This window comes from Plasmodium gaboni, chromosome 13 (assembly GCF_001602025.1).
Source record: "Plasmodium gaboni strain SY75 chromosome 13, whole genome shotgun sequence".
Lineage (NCBI taxonomy): Eukaryota > Apicomplexa > Aconoidasida > Haemosporida > Plasmodiidae > Plasmodium > Plasmodium gaboni.
Window position 1 is genome coordinate 565,099 of NC_031493.1, and position 15,418 is coordinate 580,516.

The window sequence follows — 15,418 nt, forward strand, 5'->3', positions numbered from 1 at the left end:
AAATAAATAAATAATAAAAAAAAAAAAATATAAATATAAAATTGATATATAATAAAAAACAAAAATAATATATATATTTAAAATATGTAAATATTTATTTTAATTTTTTTTAAATTTTTTTTTTTCTTTTTTTTTTTTTTTTTTTTTTTTTTGTGTTGTTGTTCAATATACTATACGAAAATAATTTATTATATATTTTCTTATAAATGTGTTTTCAAAATGAATGTTGAGGAATATAGACATCAAGTAGGAGGACATTGCAAATTAATAAAACCAAAGGATTCATCAAAGGTATATAAACCATTAATAGAAAATGAATATATTTTTTATAAAAAGTTGACAAATTTTGGTTCTTCATCAACTGAGTCAGGACCTTTACATCTTTTAAAAAAATTCATACCAAAATTTTATGGCGTAACGGAAATTTTGGTTGAATCATGTTCTGATGATGAGGAAAAGCAAAATGATTCATCTAATCTAATAAAAGGAAAAGATGAAAAGAAAAAGAAAAAAAAAAGTAGATATAAAAAATATATCAAAATGGATAAATGTGAAAAGGATAATTTTGTAAACACTGATGAAAGGTACTTTATTGAAGAAGAAAAATATTCTGAACTCATACGAATGAGGACAAATATTTCAAACGCAGATATAAATGAGAACGCACATGAAAATATGTCAGGTGGTGAATTAAGGGAACATAAAGTGAATCACATGAAATGTATTGAAAAAAATAATGTATCAAATATATATGGAGATAAACACGGAATTGAGAATGATGAAATAAATAAAAAAAACGATGAACTTATAAATAAAAGTATTGATGACCTTAACAATAAAAAAAACGATGAACTTATAAATAAAAGTATTGACGAACTTAACAATAAAAAAAACGATGAAATTATAAATAAAAATAATGATGACCTTAACAATAAAAAAAACAATGAACAAAATACAAAACAAAATAACGATGACAGTGTAAAAAAACGATTTAATGAAAGTAGCCTAAATACAACACCAAAAAAATTCAAAAGAAGAAAAGAATGTGTACCTCATATAATTCTTGAAGATTTAGTGTATGGATTTAAAAGACCTTGTGTATTAGATATAAAAATGGGTAAGAGACAAAGGAAGATTGGAGCATCAATAGAAAAAAAGAAAAGACAAGTTGAAAAGAGTTTTAAGACAACTAGTCATTCGTTAGGTTTTAGATTATGTGGATGTCAACATTATAATAAAGTAAGTGATACACTATTTTATAAAGATAAATACTGGGGAAGAAATCTAAGGAAAGAACATATTCCATGGGCAATTCGAAATTGGTTTTGGAATGGATCATTATTATACGAAGAATTAATACCCTTATTACTAGAAAAGTTACACAGTTTTTTTAATTGTATAGTCGAATTGAGACATTATCGTTTTTGGTCTTCTTCTTTATTATGGGTTTTTGATGGAGGATTAAGTGATAAAAAAGCTAGATCTAATTCTTTAGATATTAGAATGATTGATTTTGCTAATACCATATATTTACAAGATAATCCTTCAGCGGATGAAGAATATATTTTTGGTTTAAGAAATTTAATAGAGTCTATTCAGATTTTAAATAATTCTATACATAATATTTATTTCTTACCATATGAAATTACTACTTGTTTTTATTCAGAAAATTATAATATGAAAGAAATTAAAGATCGCAAGGTTTTAAAAAAGTCAAGATCTGTTGTTTATGAAGACAACAAAAAGAAGAAAAAAAAAACGGTATATATTAATATGGAATTTTTTAAAAAGGCAAAGGGAAAATATGTAAGTAATAATAAACAATTGGATAATAACAAATTTGTGAATAATAATAAAAATTTAAACATAAAAAAGAATGATACAAAATCGAAATATATATATAATTCGGATTTATTAAGTACAGAATATATAAATAAATTTTTGTCACAAAATGAAAAGGAAGAAATCCATAAAAATAAAAAAAAAAACAGAAATGGCAATATAAATAAAATTAAAAAAAAAAAAAAAAAAAAATTTTATATAAATGAAAATAAATACAAAAGCTTTTCTGACTATGCAATAAGAGAAGATATTTATAGTACTCCTTTATTTTCTTTTGCAAATAAATTACATAATAGTTTATCAAATAATCCATATAATATAAAAAACACATCTTATATGAATAATTTGGGAATTCATTGTCTTCTTAATAATAATTCTGTTAGTACGTCAAGGGTAGATGACAATCCAGATAATGAAGAAACTTTTAATAAATGTAAATATTATGAATATAATGATTCATATGATAAAAATATTGGCTCTTCTCAAAATGATATAGATCCTTTAGTAGATACTCATTTATATGATGAAAATAATAAGATAATGTACAGCACTTGTTTAAAAGAAAAAGAAAATATATATAAAAGTTTGGAAAACACTATGGATAAAAGCTTAAATAATACAATGAACAATTCGTCTTATATTCAAAATTATAATTATGATAAAGAATGTATGAATAAAATAAAAACATATCATACGTCAAATGATAGAATAAATATAAATAATGAGGAAATTTTGTATGGTAACAAAAATGTTTCAAGAAGTAATAATATTTATAGCCACAGTGACGAAAGAAAAAAAAATATATTATTAAAAAAATCATACAATATGTATATACAAAAAAGACATTTACCATACCAGATACGTGAATGTAATAACAACAAAACAAAAGATGGAAAAGATATTTATAATGATAATACTCTAAATTCTATTGATGATAAATACAAAGAAGATAATTTTCAAAATAAAATTCATTTAAATAAAGATTCTTTGGAAAATATACAGGAAAAAAAAAAAAATAATATTTTAAATAATCATAAGGATGTACTAAAATATATGAATAATAATATGGATAACATATATTATGATAAAAATATAAATAATAATATTAATAACAATATATTATTATTACCATATCAGAATAAAAGAAAAAATAAACCTATTTTAGATAATAATATACATGCAATGAGCAATAACAAATATGATGAAATAATACAAGAGACAATCATTAAAACATTAAAAATAGCATCAAATTTTTATCAAAAAATTAAAGAACATATTAATATGGATCAACAAGTAAAGGAAAAAGAAAAATTAACACAGCATTGTAATGATAATTATAATAAAGAAAATGTACAACAAGGAGAAGAAAAGATAAAAAAAAAAGAAGATTATTCGTTGTCATATTATAATGTAAGTAATGAGCCCATTAATAATAATCTTTGTGAAGATAATAAAAAAGATTTTTATTCATTTAATTGTGATGAAAATCAAAAAGATATTTCTATCGAAACATATAAAGATAATGTAAACTTTCAAAGAAAGAATAAAGATGATAATATAAAAAGAACAAAAACAAATTATAAAAAAGAAATAAGTAATTATTATTTCGAAAAGGAAGAAATGGAAAATATGAACCTTATTCCTGAGGAGGAAGAAAATATCATACATGAAAAAAAAAATAAAGATACACAAGTATTAAAAACAAATAAAATATATGATAACATTGTAGAAAAAAATAATACCAACCATATGAAAATAATAAAAAATTTTAATGTGTTAAAAAGGAATATAAACTTAAAAGTTTTAATAAATCAAATGATTAAAATGGAAATTGAAAAATGGAAATTAGAAAAACAACAATTGTTATTGAAAAATAAACAAATAAGTAAACTAACAAATAAACAAATAAGTAAACTAACAAATAAACAAATAAATAAACTAACAAATAAACAAATAAATAAACTAACAAATAAACAAATAAATAAACTAACAAGTAAACAAAATTTTTTAAAACGTACAAATATTGAAATGAACGATTTGTCTGATATGAATGTAAATATATTAGAGGTACGAAATAAAATAAAACAAATGGATATCAAAGAAAATATGTTAAATAAAATGATATATAAGTTAGAAAAAGATACTCTCTATAAAAGTAATAAAAATAATGTATACGAACAATTAAATTATAACTCAGATACTATATTAATACATAAGGATTTTAAAAATTATCATTTAAAAATGAATAAGAAAAATTCTTTTACTCATGATTGTTATATGTATAAAAGATGCATGTCTTGTAATGATGATATCATTTCATATTTGAAGAATGACAATAAAATAAAAGAAAAGAAGGAAAAACAAAACAAAAAAAAAATACGCAAGCTGTTTTTAAAAAAATTAAGTATGTTATCAAATATGAAAAATAATAAGAAAAAATATCATGACAATGTTTATTATAAGGTTGATCCTGACAATAGTAATAAAGCAGAAAAGGAAGAATATATTAATAAATATAATGAAAGGTATTATAATAAATATGATAATAAATATAATATTCAATATAATGATACATATAATAATATATATGATGATATATGTGATGATAAGTATATTAATGCAATTAATAAGAATCCTTTTCCTTATAGTAAATATAATTTAAAAGAAAAAAAAAAGAAAAAAAAATATTCAAAATATAATCAATTAAATATATTACCATTACATAAGAAGAAATATATATATAACAAGGAATATCCACAAAATAAGGAAGAATTTAATATATTCAATATGAATTATGAAAAAAATATTTATACATTTAATAATATAAAATATACAAATGAAAATTTAAATTATATTAATAATATATATGAAAATAATGATTTGGAAACATATAAAAATTTAATACTACCATTAACAGAAACAAATGAAAATTATAAATACTTACGTAGATCTTTATCAGAACCTAATATATATAAGTACAATCGATTTATGGGTACACAAAAAGATTCATATGTTAATAAAATAAATTATAATAATCTAATCAAAAATAGATTGGATAAGTTAACAAAAGTTCCCATATATAATCAAATATATGGTTTCACCTCCAATTCTAGTAACACCTATTCTTCAGAAAGTTCCCTTGATATGTAAAAAAATTTTTAAAATATAATGAAATTATTTAATATGAGTTTAATTTTTTTTCTTTTCTTTTTTTTTGATTTGGATAATTAAAATTAAAATTAAAAAGTTGATGGAGTATTAAAATGGCATGATTATTATAAAATTTATAAATAAAATATATATATATATATATATATAATGTCATATATTATATACTATATATATAATAAAAAATATTTTAATAGATTAAATATTAAAGGGAACATTGGATCTACAGGTTGCACATCAAAATTACAAATATATATTAAAATATATATATTTTTTATATACATGTGTGTATATAACATTATAAATATATAAATAAATAAATAAATATATATATATATATATTAATTTTTCTTGTCAAAAGTATAAACATTAAAGTTTTTTTTTTTTTTTTCAATTTTTTTCGACTTTTACTTATTTTTGAGTTTTATGTTTAATTTCTTTTTTTTTTTTTTTTTTTCTTCTTTTAATCTTTATTTGGAATATTAATACATTCAGTTTAATCCAATTTTTATATATTTTTATGTTCACTTTATTTATTCTTATTAAATTTATGTTTATTTTATTTTTTTTTATAGTGTTTTATTTTTTAAAATAAATTTAATTATACATAAGATTTACATATATTTTTATTTATTTTATTATATTATATTATATATATTTATATTTTTTTTTTTTTACCTTTACAATTATAAATGATATAATTTAATTGTTATATGAGTATGTGTTATTATAACATTTGATTTATATAAATATATATTTTTAAAATTAACATATAATTTATTTTATTTTATTTATTTTATTTTTTTTTTTTGCTTCTATTTAAGTTCCTTAAATATTTAATTATGAAATAAATTGTTTTTTTTATTGTTCTATAACATAAAGAATGAGATATTTCATGAATAATAGAATATATTAATTTTTATGTTTAATAGATATAATTTTCAAGAAAATTAAAAATAATTATATATAAAAACAACAGGAACAAAATAATATATATATATATATATATATATATATATATATATATTTTTGTACACACATTTGTGCATATATATATACCACCTTGATACTAAAGTATGTAATAATAGTCTAATTATAGCAGTTAATAAAAATTAAAAGAAGATATATACATATGTTGATGTTATAATATAAACATATAAATATATATATTAATTAGAATATAATTTTATTTGTATATTATTTTATTTTATTCTATATTTTACTTTTTACTTTTGTGCCCCTTAAAATTTATGAAATATATAGAATAATAGTATTTATTTGAATTGAATGTTGTAATAAAGGATGGTCACATTTTGAACAGAAATTTCTGTTAACCTGAAAAAGGTAGACTTGTGAAATGATTAGAAGATAAATATAATATGCATATATATATTACATATATATTATATTATTTTATATTTTATTAATTTTTATTTGTTTATTTTTTCATTTTGAGGATAGTAGAGAAGGAAATATGAATGTTTTAGATGTTATAAAAAGATGGTTTATTCTTGTTTTTTTTATTTTACAACGTTTTTTTGAAATTAAATCAAAAAGAACCAAAAAAAAGTTTATTATTTTTGGGTTGCCTTCATCTGGAAAAACATCCATAATATATTTTTTCAAGCTTGGATATTTAATAACGACTGTAATAAATAAACAAAAAATTTTATAAATATGTTTATATATATATATATGAAAAAATTATAAAAATATACACATATGTATATATAAATATGTATGTTTTTTTTTTTTTTTTTTTTTTTTTTTTAGGTGAGTACCCTTTTTATTAATGAAGAGAATTTCAAGATAAATTTAAAAATTGAAAAAGACGACACGAAGGAACAAAATTATGATATAACATTTTATGAAGTTGGTAAGAATTGTTCTTATAATTTAATAAAAGAATATTCAGATATATCTAATGATGTTATATATATTGTTGACAGTGTACAAAAAGCAAACTTAAGTGAAGCAAGAGATGAATTTATACGTATTCTTTATGAATTTAGATTTATTTATAGAAAATGTAAATTTCTAATTTTTATGAATAAGCAAGATTCTAATGGATGTATGTCATCTCAAGAAATTATTAACTTTTTTGCTTTACCAAAAGATTTGTCAATAAGATGTAATTTTATATCTTGTAGTACTTTATCGGGTCAAGGATTGAAAGAAGGCTTAGAATGGTTACTCTATTATAATCTACCTTTTTATAATAACGAATTAAATAGTATTGATAGAAGAACTGCTACTAAATATTTGCAACTGTAATATTTTTATTTTTGTATGAGAACATCAGGGATCATATTTTTTTAATGTATATCATACAAGTATGAAACATATATATATATATATATATATATATATATGTATATAAATTTGTCACACTCTTTTTTATTTTAAAGAATCCTGTCTATATAAATATTAATACATTTAAAGCACCATACTTTCTATATTTCGTATCTATACATATTTATAACATAAGAATACTATACGTATAACACTTTATTTTTTTTTTTTTTAATTTTTTATATTACTGTTAACTTGTTTTTGTATATTATATTTTATTTGCATTATATTATTATAACATTATTTATTTTATTTTTTTGTTAAACAATTTTATATAATTAACCATGTATCAGTAATCCAAATAAAATAAAAAAAATATTATTTTTTTTTTTTTATAGTTATTGAAATAACAAAAGAAACATATTATAATTAATTAATACCATAAATTTTTATAGAACATACAATTTTTATAAAAACTGTATATTTATTTAAAATATAGTGAAGTATAATGTTCTCTCGCCAATTATATCACTAAGCTAAAAAAAAATAATAAATAAAAGCAAATGGTTTATTCACATATATATATATATATATATATATATTATTAAAATATTTACTTGATCTAATTCTTCTAAAATATTTTTATTCGTTTCATCCACATCCTTGTAATACTTCTGTGCTAACCACTAAAAGGTGGAAATAACATATGTACTTATATATATATATATATATATATATATATATATATATATATATTTTCTATATTCATCATATAAATATTATACATGTTAATTGTACACATTATATCTAGTAACATTATAAAGTGAGTTGCTATAACATAGTTACTACAATGAAAATTTTACCTTTAAAGTATTCTTGCTATTCTCTTTTTCCACTTCCATTTTAGTATCCTTATATTTGTAATCTTAAAAAAAATAATAAAATGAACAAAACAATAAAATGAAAGAAGAAATAATAGATTCTTTTTATTATAACCTGAAGCAACTTTGTCTCCCGGAAGGGCATGTACAGATTGAGGATTTGATGGCTATATAAAAGAAAGATACACATAACAATATTATATATATATATATATATATATATTTGCTCCTGTTTTATTTTATTATTATTAATTTTTTTTCTTTATAACAAAATAAGAACCTTATATATCCTTTGAACATCATATGGAATTTGTGCATAGACAACACACAAAAAAAAGAAGAGGATAAATAAGATATTCCTCATTTTGAGTGGGCAAATTTATAAAAAAAAAAAAAAATAAAAATATTACATATAATTATATAATGTATTAATTTTATAAATCTTTATAGCGAATAAATATATAAAAAGTAAATTATAATATATTCATTTATAAACTTATATATATATATATATATATATATTATATTTAATCTGTTAGGGTTTATTATTATGCTTGTGTGTAAATACAACTACAGTTATACATAACTTATTTATGTATAATAAGAAATAAAGGATTTATTAAATAGTATTATTAATACGATTGTTATTAAAAAAGAAATAAAAAATGAGAGAATTATTTTCCCTTTGTAAAACAAAAGAGATATTATTCAAAATTGATTAATATATGATTTATATTGTGGACACGTATATTTACATTGAAATATTATTCAAATACAATATTATAGATTATATATTTATATAATTTTCTCATTCCATTTCTCTCCTACATATTTTAATTTTATATAATTCTAAAAACATATATTAAAAGACATTTTATTATTTTATCATTATATATATATATATATATTTTTTTTTTTTTCATATATTTTAAATCTGATTTGTTCTAAACATTGTATGCACGCATTTATAATATTTTTCATATTATACAAGAATAAATAATTAAAATAAAATTAAAGTATATGCTAAATACCCTTATTATAAAAAATTAATTATTATAATAATTAATTGTAATGTATATTAATGCATAAATTAATCTAATATATATTATTAAAAAAAGAAAAAACAAATATTCCAGTCTTATTTATAAATTCATATATATGTTTTTTTTTACTAATTAACTTTAATTTAGATTTATTTTGTTATACATATTATATATAATAAGTGAGATAAAATATAGATCTACTAAAATTTAAGAAAAAAAAAAAAATGAACAAACCGGATATGAATAATTTTTTATGCCAATTTGATTTTTCATCATTGCAACAGTTAGATCCATGTTTAGGTTAAAATAAAGAAAAGTAAAAGAAAAGAAAGAAAAAAAAAAAAACCACAACGTAATATAAACAAAATAAATATATATCATAATTAATTTATTATAATATATTTTTCTATAAAATGTTTATTCTCCTTCAGTTGATGGATATAATTTATCTTACAGCAAAGATGTTCCTTTTGAAATAAGAATGCAGCAATATGAAGACACACCTCAGGAAGTAGGTTCCTTAGATGTTATAAGTGTAAATATATTCGTTCTAGTAATGTTGGAAGAAGAGGAAATAAAATATATATATATATATATACATACATATGTATGTATATTTTTCCCGTAGGGTGATGAATTAAATGCTCAAAGTATTAAAATTGTGTTGACTAGCGAAACAGACTTATTCTTCCACTTCACACAGATGTAACATATAACATGCATTAATAACACTTATGTACCTATTATATAAATATTTATCCAAAATATATATATATATATATATATATTCTATTCTTTAGAGTAAATGAAAACGACTTTGAATATATGCAAAATAATCAAAAACTTATGATCAATTTTTCTGAATATTTACAAGTTTTAATAAAAATGTTTAATTCTTGTATTAAAGATCCACAAAGGTAAGAAAAGAAAATTTTTAATGTTTTTTCTTTTTTTTTTAATTATATTAAAATTATATATTCTATTATTACTCTAATAAATAACTCGCTATTTCTTTATATATATATATAGCTTTCTAGCTATTTTTACAATTAAACAGAATGGAATAGCTCAACTTGAATTCATAAAAGTAAAAATAAAAAAAATATACATGAATTATATTTTCATTATTTAATTCTATAAATTGAACTATGTTGCATTTTCATAATTTCCCTGCTTTTATAAGAATATGGAATACAAATTTATTGAATTATTGGTGTGTCAATTTATTAAATCATCTGACGAAGTTACAAAGGAGAATATAACATACAGATACAATGTAATTAAATCAAAAAATGGTATAATGTATAATAGGCTAAAGGTATACTAAAAAAAAAAAAAAAAAAAAAAAAGACACATATTTAAAAATAGACATTATAAAATATTAATTATATAGAATTTCTTTTATATATATCCTTATTTTATTATTAATAAAATTTCATATATGTGGTAATATCTTTATTATAATATATAGGACATTAGTATATTAATCAAAACAAAAAACCCATCACTCTTAATGCAACTTCAAAAAACAGCTAGTAAACAAATGGAAATATTTAGAAATAAAAAATGTTAGATATAAAAATATAATATACAAGAAATACAAAAAATAATATACAATAAATTGTATACATACATATATAAATGGTTCTTGCTCATTATAGAATTTGTGTCATTAGAAAATAGATTCTTAGTTTGAGAAATACGATTTATCTAATCTCATAATTAATAATTAAAATAAAAAAAAAAAAAAAAAAAAAACACTTTTACATCTGAAATATATATATGATAAATATTTACATATTTTGTATTTTCCTTATTAAAAATATTTTTATTTATACAAAGATTTAATGTTTTATTTTATTTTTATTTTTCATGATACCATATGAATCATGTACTATTTTTATTATACATAATTCTTATTTCTTTTTTACATTACTTAACACTTATATAAAATAAACTGTTCAAACACTTTAATATTTCTTTCTATATATAAATATATAAATATAAAATTAAGATTAAGTAAATAAATAAATATATATATTTATATATTTACTTTTATATGACAACAAAACCATCCTGAAATATAATATATTAATTAAAAATTAAATGCATAAAAAAAATATATATATATATATATATATAATATTTATATATTTTTTAAAAATATATCTATTTTGTTTATAGTTTTTTTTATCTATAATAATTGTAGAAAAAAGAAATAATAAAAAATATATCTATTATAAAATTTATTGATATTTTTTAAAAATATACATTTTTTTAATTTATAATATAAAAATATATATATATATATATATATTAAAATATAAGTACCTATTAGATATACATATATAAATATATATTTATAATATATATATATATATATATATATATAATTATATATATGTAGGCAATCATATAGAAAAAAAAGAAAAAAAAAATTTAATTATTGTTACAATAAAAATATGAGATTATATTTTCGAAGAATTAAAAATTATATAATGTTCCTTTTATTAGTTTTTCTGTAAACATTAATAAAGAGAAAAATAAATTTATAAGTTATAATATATGTAATATACATTAAAAAAAAAAAAAGTATATATATAATATATTATTTACGAATTGTTTAAAATAAATATGGGCATAATGTAATTTGAAAAAATACAATTTCTAACACACAGAATATTATTATAATTAATGTTTCACGTAAATGAATAAATAAAATATATATATATATATATATATATATATATATATTTTATATAAGTTTATGTAATTATATTTGGTAACCCTTTATACATTATTTCTTTTTTTTCTATAAAATATTATTGTTGATTTCGAATAAAATAATATATAAATATTTTTTTTGGTGATTTTTTTCTTTTATTATTGAGACAAAATTTATATTATATTAAAATATTATATTATCAAAGAAAAGAAAAAAAATTAAAATATAAATATTATATATATATATATATATAAATATATTAAACATTATATTATCCATTATGGTAGTTGTAGCAATATGATTCCAAATATGCCTAATATACCCATTTCATCAGATATAGAAAATGTACCCAATGAACAAAATATAATAAATGAAACAAATATAACTAATGGTGAATATGTAACAAGTGGTCCAAATATAACTGGTGGGCCAAATATACCTGGTGGGCCAAATATACCTGGTGGGCCAAATATACCTGGTGGGCCAAATATACCTGGTGGGCCAAATATACCTGGTGGACCAAATATGCCTGGTGGACCAAATATGCCGGGGGGGCCAAATATACCTGCAGGACCGTCTCCACCAAGCATCCCTCAAATACCCAATTTACCAACTATTCCGGGTATGCCAAATATACTGAATTTATCCAACTTACCTAATTTGTCAAATTTTCCCAATTTCCCTGGTTTACCAAATATACCAAACCTTCCAGGTTTAGTACCACACAATATAAATAATAGCCACTTCATGGGCGCTAATCCAATGAACCCAATAGGCATGCCTTTTATGCCTGGTTTATTACCCAATATGAATACATCTGACTACTATCATAAAAATTTAATGCACATGCATCCTGGTTACGATAATTACAATAATATAATGTATGGACAACCAAATAATTTAGGCATGCCCATACCACCAAATAATATGGAAAATATAAATGACATGGTCACGAATAATCCTAACATGATGAAAATATACAATAAAGATGGGATACCAAATAATTCTCAAAAAATGATGAATACACATTTAATGAATTTACATAACAGTATGAATACTAACTATATGAATAATTTTAATATAGAAAAACATGGATGGGTTGAAATGGTAGCAAAAAATGGAAGGAAGTTTTATTATAATTCCATAACTAAATGTTCCAAATGGGAAAAACCAAATGAATTAAAAACAAAAGAAGAAATAAGAATTTCTGAAAAAACAAAATGGAAAGAATATTCTTGTAGTGATGGAAGAAAATATTGGTATCATGAAGAAAAAAATATTAGTGTATGGGATGAACCAGAAGAAATTAAAAAAATAAAATTAGAGTGTGCTTTAGAAGATAAAGAATTAGAAAATAAAGATGATAATAAAAAAGAAAATATAAAAGATGAAGAAGATCATGAAGCTGAAACGAATGATAAATCAAATGATAGTAATAATATATGTGATGATATATATAATAGTAATGGAGAATATAAAATGAATGAACGAAATAAGAATATTCCATTTAATAATAATAGTACAAATTATATAAATGTTAATAATATAGAACAAATAAATAAAAAAGTAGACAATAATAATAATAATAATAATAATAAATCAAGTATGACATGGGAAAAATTTGATAATAAAAATGATGCAAGAGAACATTTGAAATTTTTATTCGAAGAAAAAAAAGTGAATCCAAAAATGACATGGGATAGTGCTCTAAAAATTTTAGAAACTGATAATCGATGGTCAAGTTTAGTGATACTTACTAAAGGTGAAAAGAAGCAACTTTTCTGTGAATATATTAGTCATGTTATTAAAAGAAATAATGAAAATGAAAGACGTAAAAGACAAAAATCAAGAGAAATCATTTTTCAAACTTTATTAAATTGGGACAAATTAAATGAATCGACAACATATGTTCAATTTGCTTCCCAATTTTATAAAGAAGAATGGTGGGATTGGATTACTGAAAAAGAAAGAGATGAAGTATTTCAAGATTTTATGGATGATTATAAATCTAAATTTAAGGAAACAAGAAGAAAAAAAAGAAAACAAAAGATGGAAATTTTAAAACAAAAATTTCAAGAATATGCATCAGATAATATAAATCCATTAAAATGGAATGATGTTCAAAAATATTTTAGAGATGATGAAGATTTTCATTCATTACATAAAATTGATGCTTTGGCTGCTTGGGAAGATTTTTATGAAAAATATCATAATGTCGAAAAAATGCAACTTAAAAAAAAAATTTATCGTATTTTAAGAAAAAAAAGAGAAGCTTTTATTGAATTATTAAATGAATATCATGAAAATAATATTTTAAATATGAAAACGCAGTGGATATTTTTTGTTTCTAAAATATATAAGGATACACGATACACAGATATATTAGGACATCAAGGATCCTCACCAAGAGTATTATTTGATGAATTTATTGATTCTTTACAAGAACAATATTTAATACATAAAACGTATATTAAAAAAGCATATAAAGAAATGGATTTAACTATAGATGAAAATATCACTCTTGAAGATTTTTTAAAAACATTTTCTAATGTACAAAACAAATATAATATTCCTGATGCTAATATGAATTTTATATATTTATCTTTGCAAAAAAAATTAAAACAAAAAAAAAATAAAGAAATCAAACATATTAACAAGGTAGCCAAATATTTTTCTAAATTTACAGATCTTAAACCAACCATGTCATATAACAAAGTAATTAGTATTATGAAAAACACAAGTAAATGGTCCGTAGTTTGTACCTTATGTCCCAAAGAAGAACAAAAGTTAGCTGCTTATAATATGTGGAAAACATTTATAAATTCTCAAGATTTAGAGAATTCCTCTGATTCATCATATTCTAATAAAATGTATAATAAAAATTCAAGAAAAAAGGATATCTCAAATTCAAAAGAACACGAATATTATGATGAAGAAGATAAAACAACTTCTAGAAACAATAAGTATTTAAGAGATGACGATTCTGATTCAAGTGCCCAAACTATTGAATCGTTGCGTACTATTGAAAATGCTTCAAGCTAGCCATATATAAATTCCAAAAAAAAAAAGAAAAAAAAAAAAAATGTATATTTAGTTCAACAGGCAAATATATTCATTTTTAATTTTGATATTTTTAAATGTAAAAAAAAAAAAAAAAACAGGAAAAATTATAAATATAAATATATATATATTTATATTGTCTTTTTTTTATTATATAATCATTTATACAAAATAAATAGCCAAAGAAAAAAAAAAATTATCAATTCTGTATGATTTATTTTTTTTTATACCCTTTTAATTTGATAATTATTAATATTGAATTTATACATTTGTATATATATATATATATATATTATATATTTTTTTTTTTTTTTTTTTTTTTTTTTTTTTTTTTTTTTTATTTTTTTTTTTTTTTTTAATATTTTTTTAAAAAAAAAAAAAAAAAAAAAAAAAAAAAAAAAAAAAAT

At 19.2% G+C, this 15,418-nt stretch overlaps 5 protein-coding genes across 5 annotated transcripts; 4 read left to right on the forward strand and 1 right to left on the reverse strand.

The window, feature by feature from the left end:
* Positions 1-219: 219 nt before the first annotated feature.
* Positions 220-4,992, forward strand: PGSY75_1316100 (putative inositol polyphosphate kinase; the record flags this gene model as incomplete). Its single annotated transcript, XM_018787225.1, has 1 exon — positions 220-4,992. The coding sequence occupies one exon, from the start codon at positions 220-222 to the stop codon at positions 4,990-4,992; it is 4,773 nt and encodes a 1,590-aa protein (XP_018639967.1).
* A 1,492-nt stretch (positions 4,993-6,484) lies between these two features.
* PGSY75_1316200 (putative ADP-ribosylation factor) lies at positions 6,485-7,284 on the forward strand (the record flags this gene model as incomplete). Its single annotated transcript, XM_018787226.1, has 2 exons — positions 6,485-6,658; positions 6,784-7,284. The coding sequence occupies 2 exons, from the start codon at positions 6,485-6,487 to the stop codon at positions 7,282-7,284; spliced, it is 675 nt and encodes a 224-aa protein (XP_018639968.1).
* Positions 7,285-7,790: 506 nt separating this feature from the next.
* PGSY75_1316300 (hypothetical protein) lies at positions 7,791-8,547 on the reverse strand (the record flags this gene model as incomplete). Its single annotated transcript, XM_018787227.1, has 5 exons — positions 7,791-7,838; positions 7,920-7,988; positions 8,166-8,227; positions 8,299-8,350; positions 8,464-8,547. The coding sequence occupies 5 exons, from the start codon at positions 8,545-8,547 to the stop codon at positions 7,791-7,793; spliced, it is 315 nt and encodes a 104-aa protein (XP_018639969.1).
* Positions 8,548-9,450: 903 nt separating this feature from the next.
* PGSY75_1316400 (hypothetical protein) lies at positions 9,451-10,799 on the forward strand (the record flags this gene model as incomplete). Its single annotated transcript, XM_018787228.1, has 7 exons — positions 9,451-9,526; positions 9,658-9,779; positions 9,855-9,931; positions 10,027-10,143; positions 10,256-10,313; positions 10,410-10,544; positions 10,698-10,799. 7 exons carry the CDS (start codon positions 9,451-9,453, stop codon positions 10,797-10,799), a joined length of 687 nt encoding a protein of 228 aa, XP_018639970.1.
* A 1,449-nt stretch (positions 10,800-12,248) lies between these two features.
* Positions 12,249-14,993, forward strand: PGSY75_1316500 (putative pre-mRNA-processing factor 40; the record flags this gene model as incomplete). The annotated part of the gene is made up of 1 exon (XM_018787229.1): positions 12,249-14,993. The coding sequence occupies one exon, from the start codon at positions 12,249-12,251 to the stop codon at positions 14,991-14,993; it is 2,745 nt and encodes a 914-aa protein (XP_018639971.1).
* Between the last annotated feature and the right edge of the window lie 425 nt (positions 14,994-15,418).